The sequence below is a fragment of the Meleagris gallopavo genome, chromosome 2, assembly GCF_905368555.1.
Source record: "Meleagris gallopavo chromosome 2, MGAL_WU_HG_1.1, whole genome shotgun sequence".
NCBI lineage: Eukaryota > Metazoa > Chordata > Aves > Galliformes > Phasianidae > Meleagris > Meleagris gallopavo.
Window position 1 is genome coordinate 70,591,163 of NC_139405.1, and position 17,450 is coordinate 70,608,612.

At 37.8% G+C, this 17,450-nt stretch overlaps 1 protein-coding gene across 4 annotated transcripts in view; it reads left to right on the forward strand.

Moving 5' to 3' along the window:
* USP45 (ubiquitin specific peptidase 45) overlaps positions 1-17,450 on the forward strand; it is a 50,817-nt gene that overhangs the window by 17,019 nt on the left and 16,348 nt on the right. For all 4 annotated transcript variants that reach the window (XM_085217593.1, XM_085217595.1, XM_085217594.1 and 1 more), the window contains exons 6-8: positions 3,170-3,315; positions 4,468-4,563; positions 6,781-6,911. In XM_085217593.1, coding sequence (XP_085073719.1) covers positions 3,170-3,315; positions 4,468-4,563; positions 6,781-6,911 — 373 coding nt within the window. The remainder of the gene's footprint in view (positions 1-3,169; positions 3,316-4,467; positions 4,564-6,780; positions 6,912-17,450) is intronic.

Genomic DNA, 17,450 nt, shown 5'->3' on the forward strand with positions numbered 1-17,450 from the left:
TGAGCAGAGGGAGCTAGAAAAGCTGAAGAAAACAGTGGCACAATATTAATCGTCTGCAGTGCTGTAGGAGAGAAGCAGGTCCTGATGGCTGCTGGGGCCAATGCCCGCCCTGTCTGAGAAAGGCAAAGAGGCTGATGGCACCTGTGTGAACTCTAAAAGATGTGCTAGTGAATTGCATACAGAATACTTTTCATCCACCTTGCTCTTGGTAAGGCTGGCAGGAGTTCCTCTATAACAGTTACTGCTGCCCATGGCTGGGTGGATGGCAGTTCTTCCTTTCACAGAATGCAATTCAGCCAGGAGTTGTAGGTCCTCGTGTACAGCAATAGATTTTTTTGATAGAGTCCTTATCTTAAAATTCTTTTTATCTATACTGGCTTGAAAAATCACTTTTCATATCCCAGAGCACTTCTGTGAAAACATTACAGAATTGCAAGATTAGGTCAGGAGGAATCTGAAACAGTTCAGTGCAAATTCACTTTAAAAAATTACGTATTGGTCTTCTGATTAATAACAGGCTTGTAGCCGTGGGTTAATATTGCAGAAGGACCCTCCAGCCCCAAGCTGTAGAAGTACTAGCTATCGCAGGCATCACCAGCATCTTCTATTAAGACTGGCCAACTCATCACATGTCAACTAAACATTCAGCTTTAGGCCTGTCTGTCATCTATCCTCAAACAAGGGACGCTGAACTGAGTTCAATTAAAAACCGCTGTCCTTCCTCTGGCTCTTATGTCCCTAAAAACGTCTGTATGGAGTGAGCTAGATGGCAGATAGTGACTGTAATGGCAAAGCACTGTTTTTTTTCACAGATACAAAAATCTAGCGAAATACTGTGTGGAATTAGCTTGTAAAATGTACTGAAAAATGAAGAGATGATAATTAAAGCCTTTTTAATAAAAGGAGGTACCTAGATTTCTCTAACGACATACAGGCCTTTTCTTAATTTATTGCTCCTTCTCACCCCTGTGCTAATTATCCAGCTTTGTGACATCGTATGGCTGGTTCTCATGCACTGTGCTTTGCAATTGCGTTTTCTCTTAGCCCTTATCACAAAACTGGATGCTGTTGCTTTGTTTTCCCCCCTTAAATAATTCATATGTGAGATTCAGCAAATGGAGCCTTGCTACTTGTGTGAAGTTTCCATTTAACCATGAAGTGAAATGCTTTTATCGAGTTTGCCCTGCAGATATGGTCCGCTGTGGCAGTGCTGTCCATATTTGGTGGCTGTGCAAGGAGAGCCAGGTGGTGCTGCAAAGCGTAGCACAGTGAAGCGTGGACAGATCTAGGTTTGACATTTGTCATCCTGTACTGCTAAAGGGAAGAGAAAAATCTGCTTTTCCATATGCTTATGCTTTAATTTTTGCCTGCAGTTTTGTCCAGATGGCCTTGTGAACATTGTTTACTTTAAGATGCTGTCCCAGATGTTTTTGAATGCCGATGGATAAATGCAACAACTGTGGTATACTAATACACAAATTATTTACACAATTTTGGCTTTTTTTTTTTTTTTTTCTTTTTAACCATCTCTTCTCTCCAGCACTTCTCTGTGTCCACACTTTTCCAAAAGGAAGAAGTCTCCAATAATATTATCAAATTTCTGAGAGTGAGGAGTGCCTTCAAGCTGCATATACTTGGGGCTCCCTTTCTCCTTCTAAGATGCTTTTGGAGCTCTTTGTGGATGAAGGAACATCAGACATTGTAGAATAACCCCTTGCAATGTAAATTAAAAAGTGTTACTGCACACAGCCCATGAAACAGTGGCTGTTTTTGGGTGTGAGCAGCTTTCAAGCCGTTTGTTGTTTACTGCATTCAAAAACACGCTGCTTTTTCAAGGACAATTTAGTCTCTTTCTTTGCCCTTCTCTTGTGGAATGAAGAATATTTTAAAGCTGTGTAAGCAGTGTTACTGGGAACATTTAAAAATATCTTTAAACAGCAAAGCACCTCTTGCTGCATTTTGACAAACTCAGATGCAGTTCAGAGAAATAATTATGCCTTGATGGCGCTGCAGGGTGCAGGCAGACTGCATCAGAGGCTTGTTGCAGATAAAATATTTTAATGACTTGTTTTTTATTTAATTATATTTTTTCATCTTGTAAGCAAGAAACTATGCAGAACCTACGTTAAAGAACCTCTTGGCATGAGCATTTCATTAACGTAAATAGGCTGGTTAGTTATTTCCCAAGAACACTTTAATGAGATTTCGATGTGAAACTCATTAGAACAAATATATGAATTCATATGTCAAGGCATAGATTGCAGCATCACGGTTCTTGGCATCTATTAAGTCCATAACTCGTTTACATTGACATGCATTGTTAATCAATATTTAAGACACTGCAGATGTCAGTAATGTTCATATTTAGTCCTGCAACCATGACAATATGAAAGTTGCTAGTAGAATTCCAGGCTAAATATTGTTATCTCAAGTCTTTCTGTTACCTCTAGGCTACAAGTTAATGACTGTCTAACTTTGCTGCCCCAATCTATTTAAATAATAAGAGAAACAGGAAAATGCACGGATGTTATGCTGGTAGCATATTCCATTGCAGCTTTATCAAATTCTTGTGGTTTGAAATTAAAATAATGTTGTATCCATTTGGGTTTTACTAGCAACTCCCCAGGCTGTTACAAAGGGAGGTGGGTGCGGGAGCAAATGTAGCATTTGAGAAAAACTGATAACAACTCAAATTGAACTGCCTTGGCCAAGTTGTACCAGACAATTTAAGGAAAGCATAAAAATTGGTAAAGATGTGCAATATTCAGTTGGTAACCGTTGGTTAGCTCTCCATAAATGCACCAAAAAATAGCCCTTGTGTGGTGTTTCCAGTGCATCTAAAGAACATACCTTAAACTTCTTGTTGTTAATAGACTAACAGAACCTATTTTACTTCTTTATTTTTTACATAATGAAGAAGCTAAACTCTTAGGAGATGTTCGAATTATTGTGAAAGGCACTTGTTGGATATATGTAGTTGGGGGAATTTTTTTTCCCAGGGTTTTAACTGTTGATGTCTCATGTTTTTTAAAGACTTTATAAAGTGGCTTAGAGTGCCATTGGGATGTCTTTCAGCTCATGTCAAAAATAATAAACGTAATCCAAAGAAGGACTGAGTTGTTTTAACTATCCAGTTATCAAGTAATGCTAATCTGTAGTTTAATTACAGGTTCATCAAAAATCATACGACTCCGTGATGAAAGCAGTGAAACAAGTGAAATTCTGAAAGGGAAAAGTTCTGGTAATGGTACATCAGTTCCAGTTAAAGGAATAAATAATTTAGGAAATACGTGCTTTTTTAATGCTGTCATGCAGGTAAGATGGAATGCTCATACAGTTTTCTCTTTATAGACTTCAGAAACTTCAGGAATGTTAATTTTTATAAACCATGGGCTTTGTGAAAGGTTCTGAAGGTTACCACTTTTTGCTTTCAGGAGGCCCTTTTCAAATTCTTTCCACTCCTTTCTATCTAAGCAATATTTCCTTTTATTAAAAAAAAAAAAAAAAAAAAAAAAAAAAAAAAAAAAAGTTCCTGGATCAGTAGCATTTTTCAGAATATTGAGACAAATGAAAATGTCGTGTGTTATATGCTGCATATGTGTGTGGGTTGTACTCCAGCATATGGTTTTATTTGTAAGTTCAGCATCAGGCAGTCATGAGTAATGCTCGGTATTTAACGTACTTGTGGGTGTGAAAAATGGTACTTCATGCATATTTTTATTGATTATAGGTTTTTTTTTTCCTAACCAGAATGAACTATCTGAGTAAACTTTTATTGATTTGGATGTATAACAAATCCAACATCCTAAAAATAGCAACAGCTTTACTAGCTTTTATATTGGAACATCTTAATGCCCGCTGGTTGGACAGAGATATATATATATATATATATCTGCAGTCAGGAGTAAGCATATGAAATTAACTTGCTTCAAAGGTGTTCTGAACTGGCACACTTCACTTAACATTTATGATTGTGGCTATAAAAAGTAAATTTTTAAGTGTATAATTACTACAAATTGTTCTCTCAGCAGACATAGGGCTTTGAGGAAACCTAAGTCATCTGCAGCAAACATTAACCAAAATAAAAGAAAAAAAAAGCTATGGTGCTATTAGGAAGGCTGCAAATTTTAACAGAAACAAATGCTTTTTCTTACTAGTGTTCTCACCATCAAAGAAACAAAAGCAAAACAAACAAGCTAACAAAAATGTTGTTCAGCAATAACAATGTTATTAATAGGAAAATACTTGGAAATTGTAGGAACAGAATTAGATACAATTTTAGAAACAGTCTGAGATTAGTGATAGCTCTTGTAAGGGTGGCATCTGCTTTTTCTACTGATTTAAATCTCAGTTGCACATTATTAAATATGTCTGGTTTTGTCTAACCCTGAATATAGAATTTTTAACTAAAGAGAGCTGGGTAGTAAAAAAATGGGTGTGTTTTCTTGGATTTATTTTTTCTTTCAGAATTTGGCACAGACTCACATACTAAATGAACTGATGTATGAGATGAAGGAAAAAGGAACAAAGTTAAAAATCTGTCATACTTCAGACTCCCAGTTGGTAAGTATGCAGTGAGAAATACAGATTTGGGCAAATGTGGGAAGAAACTGGTGCAAGGAAATCACGTCTCTGCTAAAGATGAGCTCTTACTCTCCTGTTTCTTTTTGTCTTTGAATTGTAGACAAGATTGGCCATTGTCAGGGTGGTATGGCTATCTTTTAGTAGTTCAGCCAGTTTATGATGTCTGTGAATCATAATCTGTCACAAAACCAATTGTTGAGCCCTGAAAGAAGGAGAATAGTCACTTCCTGTCATATTTTCTAACACTGAAGTAGCAAATAATGCTTGACCCTAAGAAGAGTGGCTTATGTTTATTTCCCATTTTGTTTCTTCAACATATGTGTATAATACAGAATAGAGTATTTGTATAATACAGGATAGAGTATTTCTGGCTCTATAAAGTGTTGATGAAATATTTTATTCTGGCCTGCCTCAGCAGTACAGTGATGGGGCTTGTAAAATGTAATGCATGCTTCCCAGATGGAGTGTTAAACTGAGGGTAACAAGATTCTAGTGAAGACTAAACGTCTTGTCCTCAGAGGCCTATGGGAAAGAAACAATTGTCATTATGATCAACATGCTGTTGTTCCTTGTTGTTTCTTAGAGATGCTTATTTTCATAATATATTGTTGGCAGGTGGAGTAAGGATAGTATCCCTTTTCCTCTGGTAGTTAAATAAAGCAGTTTGCAGAGTTTTTTTTTTCTTTTTTTCTTTCTTTCTGCTGGTTGCTGGGAGCTTTCTGGTGGTGGTAAGGATTGAGAGGTGGGAATCTTTCAGACACTGCTGAAATTACAAAGATTTCTGTATATTGTTCTCAGTGGTGCTCATAGCTTCTCCAGGCGAGAGCAGTGTGAAATTCATTGCACTGTTATCTTTGTTACTGCTAATGGCAGTTCTGAACAGCAGCATGTTTCACCAAGTTATTCCCCAGCCACAACTGAAGTCTGGAGCTTGTTTGTGCCCGGAGGCTTAGAAAAGCAGTGGTATGTTGGCTTATGTGTGATGTGAACCTTACACAGCCATAAGGTTGAAAGATTTATTTTCTCTTTAATGACAGTGCTTACAAAGTAAGTAAGCTCTTTGGAGCACAGAATGTATTTTGTGGTCTGTGTACGTCAGCAGAGGATCAGAAGACTCCAGTAGCCTAACTGATTGTAATGGAGAAACTGCTAGCTTTGTGCTTGGTAAAGTTTTGACAGTGCATGTAATGTGATGCGCTTACTTTATGTTTGTGTGTATCTGTAGAGCTTATATTTTGTTCAGTTCTCTTTTTAGAAGAGGCACCCTCTCTAGTTGTTTGTCTGGAAATTGTAATCTGTTTTTGTGAGGATCAGGAGACCAGTAGACACTGGGACCAAGGATGAACCTAGGGGCATGTGAAGGAGTGCTGATGGCTTGCAGCTTTCTGAACACAAGTAGCCCCAAAGCAACTCAGAAGCATGTTTTGGTCTAAGACATGGCTGCAGGTCAGCTCCCTGCAGCCCTAGGACCTGCTGGGAGGTGTGAGTCTTAACCTGGAGAAGATGATGCCATGTCCTGTAGGTTGCCCCAAAAATGGCTGATCTGCACTGGTCTGCTGTCAACCTCTGCTTGTGAACTGCAGCCTGAGCCTTTCTGGTGCTCGGTTCCTGGGAGAGCAGGGTGGGATTCTGTGGCTGCTGGGTGTGTGAAAATTTCAGTATGCAGCTCTCAGCTCAGTACACGTGGGAAGAAGAGTAAAACAGATAAACCAAGGGGTATATGAGGCAAACTTCCACTTGGCATTTATATTCTGAAAAACAGATCGAATAAAATAAGATTTCATTATGTTTGTTACTAATTAGTTTCAGAGAAAAAATGGGAGAAAGTTCCCTTACGGATAGCTTTGATGAACCATAGCCTGGCAAAAAGACCTCACTGTATAAGAACTCATTACTCTTTCTGTAAGCACTCCTATATTTCACTTAATTCTGGGAATAACGGACATGGCTGTTCAAAACAATTACTGGTTAACAGCCATTTTGTTCGCTGAGAATTTCTTGGTATTGTTACTATTATGGTTTAGTTAATAAGTTTGCTCTTTCACTGTCCTTAGGTCACATCAAGCTTTCTTAAAAAGAGTGAAACCATCTAAGACTAAAAGTTACTTTGTTCTTTGTGATAAATGTATTAACCTGAAATAAGACTTGTGTGTCACTCATTTTGAAGTTGATGCATATTTTACTTTTACTTTGAAGGATCCTTTGGTGGTAAACCTCTCCAGCCCAGGACCCTTGACTTCAGCGATGTTCTTGTTCCTTCACAGCATGAGAGAAGCTGGAAGAGGTCCTCTTTCTCCCAAAGTACTGTTCAGCCAGCTTTGTCAGAAGTATGTATTGCTGGTATCTTGTCAAGATCTGTTTTTTTTCCCCTAAATTTACTAATTTACTATGATATGTTTCTAAGTGTACCATGTCTGTTATGCTTTCTGGTATGCTCTTGGCTTTTTACTGAGTGGTCCAGAGAATATCATCTTTGTGTTTTAAAGTTGCCGGATTCCTTGTTGCACTCCAAGTTGTAATTGCTTTTCATGAAATGTATGTCTCAGCCCTTAACTGCTGACGAGCAATGGGCTTCCACTGGGGTATAAAGAAGCAGAAGAAGACTTGCTAAAACAAAAGCTATTACCATTATCTTTCAGGTTTTTGTTGAAGGCTGTATATTAGATTGAAGTTGTGCTAGTACTGTGAGAAGTTCAGATGCTTTGGGGGAAAAAAAAAAAAAAAAGTCAACTTTTAAATGGGAAACCTCTGCTGTGATGTCTGTCCTTAGCATCATTTCAAAATTAAAAAGATTCTAACAAGTAAAGATGTAAAGCAGTACTGAAATGGCTTATGACTCCAAATTGCAAAGAGCTTAGAAGCCCTAAAGAAGCCCCTGTTTCTTGGTGTGAAAAATGCTTACAGTGGTGCTTTGTAGGTATCTTCAATTATGATGCAGAAAGTCTTGCTTTCTAAAACACCTGTGGAAGACTCATTTAAAAGCTTTTGCAAATATTTTAATATTGACTTTACAAGCAAAATAAGCTGTAAAAACAGCTTAAGCATAGCTGTGCAAACATGGGTTTAAAATATGCGATAAAGAAACATTAGCTTTTAGGCTGGAGTGGAGACCATTTAATACAGAAACAGAAATCACGTAATACGCTTAATTTATCCTCCTTAATATGATGCATTTTTTTTCTGTTGTACTTGACTTATTTTTGGTTCTTTTGAGTTGTAAAAGGAAGTGTATGTAAGATGTCCTTACAGTGGCTTTGAATCAAATAGTAGTGTTCTGTATTTAGCAGCATCTGCTTGAAAGAAAAATATACAAGGAAGTTAAGATATGTTCTTTGCTCTCATGTTTTGAGGATGACTCAAAAAAGTAATTATAAATACAAAACTTGGTAAAGAAGTGGAAGGGAAATTGTCAAATAGGAATAGTAGCTTTTTCTCTCTAAATACTCAAAGTAGAAGAACAATATTAAACATGTTTTGAAGACGAAGTCAGAAGACTGATTACGAAGTAATAACAATGCAGTGCACTTCAGATGACATTGCACTCTTGAAATCACAGCTGTTTTGTATTTGCCCTCTGTGTTTATATTTGTGTAGTCATCGGGTGATGAAACTGTTAAACTTTAGATATCTATTTTTTCTTTTATTCGATTATATTTTGATCTTTAAGATGAGCATACACTGACAGTGTGGTAAAAGTTCAATGTTTTTTATATGAGCAGCAGACATTTATGTTTAGATATCTATGTGTCAGCTTCTGCCATCTCATATTTTTATCCCTACTTCTTACTTTCATTAGCCTTGCAGAACAAACTGAAATGAGTCCTTTCCTGACTCATCTATCAGTAATGAAGGCCGCATCCTGTTAGCATGAAGTTAAGTGTACAGGAACTGTAAATGCCTGCTCGATTAGGATAGAAGGTTTTGATCTCTTGATTCTTTTGTTGTTGATGGTGGGCAAGAAAGAAGAAAGGGAGAATTTCAGCAAATTCAGCAGTCGGCATTGTTAGTAGCAGGAGAAATGGGAGTTTTTGCAAAATGAATACATTTACTGTCTATAACTAAAACAAGATGCATGCAGTGTTCTGTCATGCCATTTTTATGAAGTCTTTTTTTCATTTTTTGAAGTTTGGCTTGCTAAGGAGTGGAAAGAAATAGGATAGCAAAATGATGGGAGTCCTAGCTAGAAGGAATTCTGCATTGCTGCAGCATTCTCCTCAAGGTGCTTTCTGAATCCTGCTAAGACATTGTGTTAACAAAGCAATTTTAAAGACCTGCATTAGCACAAACTCTTTTTATTTAACAAGCAACTCTGTGAGCAGCAGTGTTGTCCTTCTGTGTGGATTCTCTGCTGTTTAGAAAGGTTCAACTTGCTAAAGGGACACATTATCTATACTTTCCCTTATATTACTAACTAGGCTCTTACTTTCATAAACTTTAAAGAAATATTTATAATTGTCATCAGTTTTGCTTGAATTCGTCTATTAGCCTCAAAAGTTATGAAGATCAGGTGAGGGGAGCATACATGGTGATCATGATGAAGATCAGGTGAGGGGTGCATGTTCTCACATGGATCCCCAGTCATGCATGTTAGAAAACCAAGTGCGTGGGTGAATGGATTGTCCTTTACTTCCTGCTTCTGACAGAATCCTTGACAATTCTCATTAGAAATATTATTTCTGTTGTTATTTAAATGTAATCCATTTGTCTTACAAAACTAAGGACTCAGGGAATATAGCCTGGTGTAGTGGTTGGTGGCCCTGGACATAGCAAGGGGGTTGAAACTAGATGATCATTGTGGTCCTTTTCAACCCACGCCATTCTATGATTCTGTGATTCCGTTTGGTCTAGAATTTAGGTTGGACTCTGAATTTTATCTCCCCTTTGACCACTTACAGTTCTTATATGGTGACTACTAGGTGAAATAATTTGAAGATTTCAGTAACAAGAGATTTTTACCTCATTTTTACTTTCTCTCTAAAAAATACCATCATTTGTACTTCTGCAGTTCTAGATAAAAAGTTCACGTGTTTCGTTTCAACTGAGATTTTTAAAAATGTTGTCTATTGTATTTCCAGCAACTTTCCATTTTCAGTTAGAATGACTTATGTCTGTACATCCTTAAAATAGGAGCAGGGGTTACATTTTGCATCTTAGAGCTAAAAGCTTCCAGGAAGGTAAAACCTCAAACAACATCTCTGCTAAAGAGACAAGAAGATGAATGTGAAAAGAGAATAACTGCATTGAAAAAATATATTGATATTTCAAAGAGAGTTGTCAGAGAAAGACACATCAGCTAATGCCAGGGGAGAAGAGCGCAAGTGAAGGACATCTAATGCTGTTGTTTTAGTTTTATATATTGCACATAGAAGATTTCTGAGTCCAATTGCAGCTTGGTTTCAGTTTTTTTCCCCATCAAATATCTAAATATCTCACTGTCGCAGTTTTACTATGCAGAATATGACCTTTCTTCAGTAAAGAGTTTATAAAATACATTAGAGAGAGTCTAAGATGCACTTGTCTGTGATAGTAGGAGTTGGAGTCAGTGACTGAGGAATTGTCTTTCCTGCCCTGTATTTGTTTTTACCATGACATTAGTTTGAGAAGTTGCTTATAGCATACAAAACAGGGAGACACACTGAGTGATTGTGCAGAGTTTAGACTTTTGAGTACGACAGTAATTTCCCAGTAACAATTTTATCATGTGTTGCAGAAGACTGGTCCTTCAAAAATGATTGCTTTTCCATAGTAGCACAATTTGGATATTTGTATTTATATATATATTATATATAAACACGCTAATTTATCTAGCTATCTAGATATCTCAGGTAAAGGACTACCGTGCCTGGAAGCTTGGAGAAGAAAAGCGTATTTCAAGCTTTTTTAAGCATATCTATATTTACATGTATTGAATAAATCTGATCTGATGGGTTTGGGATTTTTTTTTTTACACCCCTAGCAGAGTAATGACATATTTTCATGTTGGATCAATTGATGCGAGATAGAATCATAGAATCCTTAGAGTTGAAAGGGACCTTTGAAGGCCATCTCGTCCAATTCCCCTGCAATGAACAGGAACACCACAGCTAGACCAGGTTGCTCAGGGCCTGAGCCAGCCTCGCACTGAAAGTCTCAAGGGGTGAATCATCAACCACATCTCTGGGCAATCTGTGCCAGTGCCTCACTGCCCTCACTGTAAAATACTTTTTCCTTATATCTAACCTAAATCTACTCTCTTTAATCTTGAAAACATTTCCCCTTGTTCTATCACAACTTACTAAATAATCGGTCCCCTTCTTTTCTGTAGCTCCCTTTTAGATATAGAATGAAAAATAGAAGAGATACGGAAGCTGTATAGTTTAACACTTGACACCTGCCCTCATTTGCAGTTCAATTCCTGAAGAACTTCTGAATTTGGTATTTGGGGGGGGCACTTGTTCTTGTAGGATTTCAAGAGTTTGTCTGCTTCAGCTGTTCCAGAATGAGTTTGAATGCCAGCACTTGAGTTGGACATCCTTACTCAAATCATTTGAGATGTGCTCAGTGGGAAAAGAGCAAAGAAGCAGAGAAGGAAGGAAGAACATAAAGGAACAGGTGAAGTCACTTAGAAATGAGGCTAGGTATGGACAGGGAGCTTGTAAAGAAAGGGAGCAGATGCTGCCTTGTTCAGTTGACAGCCCTGTAATGACGCTGAGTGGAATCCCACAGCCCATAAATGGGAACACACTGCAAGTGGATGTATATTTTCTGCTCAAAAGAAGAGAACTGGGGACATAGTCCTTTCAGCTGCAAGCTGCGTCTTTAAGAGTCTAGGGAGATCGCAGAGTGAAGTTCATCATCTTGTGTATGAAAGGGTATTTATGGTGCGTTTTTTTTTTTTAATAACAAAGGAAAAAAATGATACTGAGTGTTAATTTTGTCAAGTGGTGGGGTAGCCAGGTTGAAGAAGAGGGGAAGAAGAAAAGAAATGGATGAGTCTTTCTATAGCAACTGTTTAGCGTCTGGTACTAATTCTTCCACTGTTAATTCTGTTAGTGTTGCAGCTGTCAGATGTTTTGCTAGGACAGATTGCGAACATAGCTACAGGGCCCTTCTGTTTGTTTTCCACTATTCTGAATATTAGGATTGCAGACTTCTGACTTATCTGGAGACTTAGTGACTAATGCAACATTTATGTATTAAGAGGACATAAATTTTATTTCCCTTATTTGTTATCAATAGGTACTTTTGTTGGTGGATGAAAGCGTCAATTTGTGTAGCAAGTAAATCTTGCAGTATATAAATTAATAGTCCAGGAAGGAGTTATATAATGTTAGAAAAGCTGCTTCAAATTAAATAGTTATTTATGGTACTATGGTACAATATTGCTGCATTAACACTGGGGAAAATATTTTCTTAACAGAGATTTTATTGGTGATGACTAAATCCACAGAAGTTTAGTTTTTAGTTACTTGTTTTTCCTGATGATTATTAATCATTCCTTCTCATGCACAGAAGATAGAGCTCATGGTTGAGGTTTATATGGAGCTGACGGAGCTGAGATCATAGGCATTTAGGACTATTGATTAGTTTTGGAGAGAAGCCTAAAAATGTTTGGCGCATTCCACATTTGTCATTTCTGAGCATTTCTGCTCAGAAGAAACAGGTAATTTTGTACCAGACTTTAGAAGTGAAGAAAAGGAGACTCACTATCTAGAAATCTTTTTGATACTTTTCTTTTAATACTGTTGCAGAGAAAAATATTTCTTAAAAAAATATGTCCAACTACTAATTTTGGCTATTTGACTTTTAACCCTTTAAAGGCAGTAGCAGCAGAACACCAGGTTCGTGTTTTCTTGACCAGTAGTGAAGCATGACTTTGGGTCCCAGTTGTACCATTGTGTTCCCTGCTGATAGTGCTGCCTCATGTTTCGGCTCTCTGACAGAGGGCCCTCTCTGACAGAGGAGTCTGCATTGCCTCCTACAGCAGAATGTGAGAGGTTGCACACTTTCAGTACAGTTTGTTGGTTTCCACAATTTCTGAACACATTAACAAGAGAACATGGATGAGATTTATGACTGCAGCATAGACTAATTGCGTAAGTAAGTCATGTGCATTGGTAGGATTCATCTGCTTTTGCTCTTCAGTTTTGAGTTTGCTTCTTCCATTCAGGAGGAAGAACTGTGCAGCATTTTGAACAGCAGAAGTGTTTGTATCTTGTGAGGTCTTGATGAACTAAGTAAGCACTGATTGTAGATACAGCAAAGAAGGAAAAGAATAATTTCGTTAGGTCTGCCAGAGGTGCATCTGCAGCTGGAACACGCATGTTAACCAGAACAGAACATTGCAAGATAAGGCCCTTCCAGAGCTTTATGGAGAGATGACAAAGATAGCAACACTTCAAGTGAATAGGGACTTAAATATCAGGAGATCAGATAGAAGAGGAAATTAAAAAATGTTACCGCAAGAGAACACAATAAATGATAGAAGATAAATTAGTGATACTTATTTAACTGCCCTCATAAGAGTTCAGGGAGCTGCATGAAACTGAAAGGCAACAGATTTAGAGCCAGAGGGGAAAAAAAAAAGTCTGTGGGTTTTTTTGTTTATTTGTTTTTTGTTTTTTAGGTGTTTTTTAAATTATTTTTTGATATATAACTAACCTGTACAATTTGCTATCATGGAATGCTATTAAAAATATCAGTAATTAAAGGAAGAAGTAAGAAGGGGATGTTTATATAAAGAGAACTTTTCTGTAAGGTCTTATAACTTTATGCGTGGACCTCGTGTACAGAGGCATTTACTTGGCTACCAGCTGGTAGACAAGAAGAAATTTCTACAGAAAAGGAAAAGAAATTTCCATTACTTGGTAAGAGGAACTGTATTTTCTCTCTGGTGGTCAAGTGGGAAATGGATCTGTTCTGGCATGTCAGCTATTCCCTCCATTCAAAGATAGCTGTAAGAAGTGCTTTTTGCTCATATATTGGAGTTCTTGGTACACTGTAGTAAGGGAATGATACTGCATTTCCTTTGAAGGGAACGTAAGGCAGAAAAAGATGAAGCAAGTCATGCAGTACATCAGAATGAGAGCTAAATCCTATCCATGCCATCAAGATGAGACAGGCACGTCTCTTGTTTTTTATCTGGGTTACATGTGCCAAGCCTGTGTTTTTTTTTTCCTGTGCAGCACCTCATGGTAGCAGAATGTTTGCAACTCTGTGTCAGATCGGAGATAATAACTTAATTTCCCTTAGCAGATAGAAGATAGGAATTAAAAGTATAAATATTTAGAGGACTTCACTTTTTTTTAGCTACGTATGTTGTGGTGTAGTTTTTGTTATTAAAAACGTTATAGGAAGTTAGATCATCATGAAAAATATTTTGGTAAGTAATAAGCAATTGTAACTTGTCTCCAGATGAGTAGTGAGAGGATAGATAAGTAGCATGTATGTGGATGTCACAGTTGTCCTTCAGCACTTATGGCCATTAGCAGGAGTTCAACCTGTTCTGTCATTATACTGCTGACACTGTACAACAGGTTGTATCGCATTGGCACTGGCTTCCATATGTCAGCACATCTGTGAGCGGTCAACTCAACCAACCATCTTAAAGTCCCCCACTTTTGCCAAGGATCTTGCTTGAAGCATATTTTCAAGGAGACAAGAGTGCACATCTTTTAGTTGTCAGATTTCTATGTATCAACATGGATTAATTCCTTTTTCCTCCCAAATACTAGTTTATAAATGTAGAAATTTTCCAGTAAATGCATTATGTCATATGAAATTTCCTCCCTTACACCTCTTGTTATTTTGTTTTTATTTTGTGGCTTCCTCCTGAAAACAAATTTACTAGCATGAAATGTTATTCTATGGAACATCGGATATTTAGAATTATATATGTTATGTAGAATTCAACAGACACTAATGACCAATTAGCTATATATCAGTACTAATAATGACATCATTTTTCAGTCAAAATGAAGGACTCATATCTTACATAGCTTCTTCACAATCACTTTCTCTGACATTTTAAGTGTCACTTACATTCCCATCATCCTGTCCCCATTAAAATCCAAGCATATAGATTTATGTGAGTCTGGATGAGGATTTAGTACAAGCACAGAGAATGTAAATAATCTTGCCCATTACAGATGCACTGTGTGCTAATAAAATGGAAGATTAACTAGTGGTGCTCCATTGAAAACAGCTGTAGTTGGGTTCATTTTTTTCCTTTCACTTACACTAATAAAACTGAATGGAATATACAGATAGACTATTTTGACTTCAAATATCATTGAGGAAAATACGAGAAACGAGAAAACTGTTGTAGTCAATTGAAAAGTTAAAAGTGTGCATGTTCCTTTAAATATGTGTGCAAGTTAATATCTCATTTAATTTTGTAATGTAAATTGAGTGTTTTATTGGATTCAGTATAAAAGTTTAGTGCTTTTCGGAATGTTTTGCTTTAATAATCAAATTAATTGGAAATAAAACATTTGATGTGAATGTTGTTTTGCATGTGCAAGACCAGATTTATTGCACTTAATTTTAGGCACTGAACTTAGATTCCTAGCCACCTTAGCTCCTTCTCCAGTTACTGTGCTTACACCGTGCTTACAGAGAGCGACTCAGGACTTGGACCCTTCTATCACTGTACTGCATGGAGCCTTAGTCTGCTACACTCCTAACATGACATCTTGCCCAGATTTAATTTTACTACTGTAGGCACATTGCAAGTCTGATGCAGTTTCATATGGTAGCCTTTAATTTCTGCTACCCACAAGCACGAATTTCCAAAGCCAACCTGAGTCTCTGTATCGTGTAAGTAGGAAAGAAGCCTCATCTGCAGGAATCCTAGAACAGCTAAAGAGCATGGCTGGGCAAGAAAGATTACTGTGTGTTGAGAAAATGCAGATAGATATTTACAGCTCAGTGCACTCGTTAGTCAGAGCATGCAATCTGGGGCTGAACGTGAAAACTGGCTCAAGATGCATTTCATAAAATTGAATAACCGAGTATGTGGTTGGTTTTTCTGTCCCCTCTGCCAGTTTGATAAAATTCCTGCTTGAGCTTTGCACAGCCAGTTGTCTCCTGTGCTAGATTTTGGAAGATTTTTAGCACATGGCTTAGCCTTCACATCTTCTTACTGTGCAGCAAGGGACGCAGCTGCCATTTGGTGGCATTACTGGAAATAAAACAGAAAAAAAAACCCCACTTTCAAATCCCATTTTAGATGAATCAATCCAAGACGTTAATTAAAAATCTGAGGAGTAACTAGTTTGGAAAGGCAGGCGTGTTTTGGCCAGTAAATCATTGTTACTGTAAATAATAGATTATTTATATGGAATATTTGCACAGTCTCATGAGGGATTGCAAGAAGCTGGAGATCCAAATCGCTGTGAGAAACTATTTTTGTCTCAGTACAGGTAACATCTGAAGTATCTATCCCCATACGCATAAGTGTATTGTATAATGTTTATGTATAATCGATACCTGCAAATTATGGTGCTTACAGTGTATTTAAATACTGTGAGCAGTACACAAGGAATCAGCAGTTTTGAATACTGGTGATGTAGACTACTGAATGCCTGTGTCACAAACGGGCACAACATCACCCCAGTGCAGTTGACTGGTGTGTTAGTAGAGTCTGAAACAGATGCTTTTTTCTCTTTTGCTTTATGAGAGCCATGTGGATGCTGCTGGTGGTCTTTTTTTTACTGGAATTGCCTTTGCTGTGTAGTCTTCAGTTTCTATGTGTCCGGCATAGTGACGTGCAACAGTAAATAACGGGCAAGTGCCAGTGCTCCTTCTGCGTCCGTGGGCTGACTGGCAAGCTGGCTGGCCTCTCTTGGTGCTGGTGCCAGGCACCATCAAGGAGGACAAGCTGCTCCAAGGACAGGGGAGGCTGAAGGAACAAGGGCAGCACCAGATGCTTGTTTTCTGGGGCATGTAGATCCTTTCTGTCAAGACTTTTAATTTCTAGAGATGAAACATACTGAAGTGCATATTTTTTAAGATGATTTGTTTTTCTGTTTAACCTGAGTAGTAAGTTTGTATTATTCTAGAAGGTGGGCTTGTGATCTGGACATTTCAGACAGTCAGTATCGTCAATCCAAAAGGTAGTGGTGTTATTATTTATTGAAAAGCAGCATCTTCATCAATTGCAGCTCTAATGCATTATAGCTAGTGGGGATTTCCAAAACAAAAAAAAAATCTTCATTTTGTCCAACTACAGTGTAGGAAGGAGGGCTGTAGCGCAGTTATACAAAAAGTGCTGTCATGCACCCCACAGACAAGATCTTAGGACAGCTGGAGAGTTGGAGCCCTGCAGCCTTCTGCTGTGAGCCCTGCAAATGCTCGGCCTGAGAGGCTGCTTGCTGCTGTGCTGGGGGGTGGCCACAAGGAGCTCCCCTGCAGGAACCAATTCTGGTGGGCTCAGGGCTAGCACATGTGCCATCCATGCTTACAGGTGCAGCATGGGAATGGGCTTTAAGGGGTTTTGTCAAAGGTTGTGAAGTACTAGAAGAATGTATCCCACTTTCTAAACTTGATTAACAGGAAGATAGAGAGCTTTGTATCATGATTTTCATTTTAATGCCAGCTATTCAGATTAATAAAGGAAACTGTGGGTGATAGGAAATACAGCAGCGTTAGTAAATGACAGTAACAACTTAGATTCTTCATGATCTTCCGTGGTTTGTATGTATAACTTCTTTGGTGCACTCAGGAATTGCAAAAGAGCTAAAATCTGTGATGTTTTTGTATTCAGTATGCAGTGGAAGCAAAATACACTTGGTTATTCTGATGGATGCTTAAGAAGGGTTCCTTTGAATTAGTGTAGGCTGGTGCAGTTTGAACCTCCGTCATCTCAGTGTTGGTTTTTTTTTTTG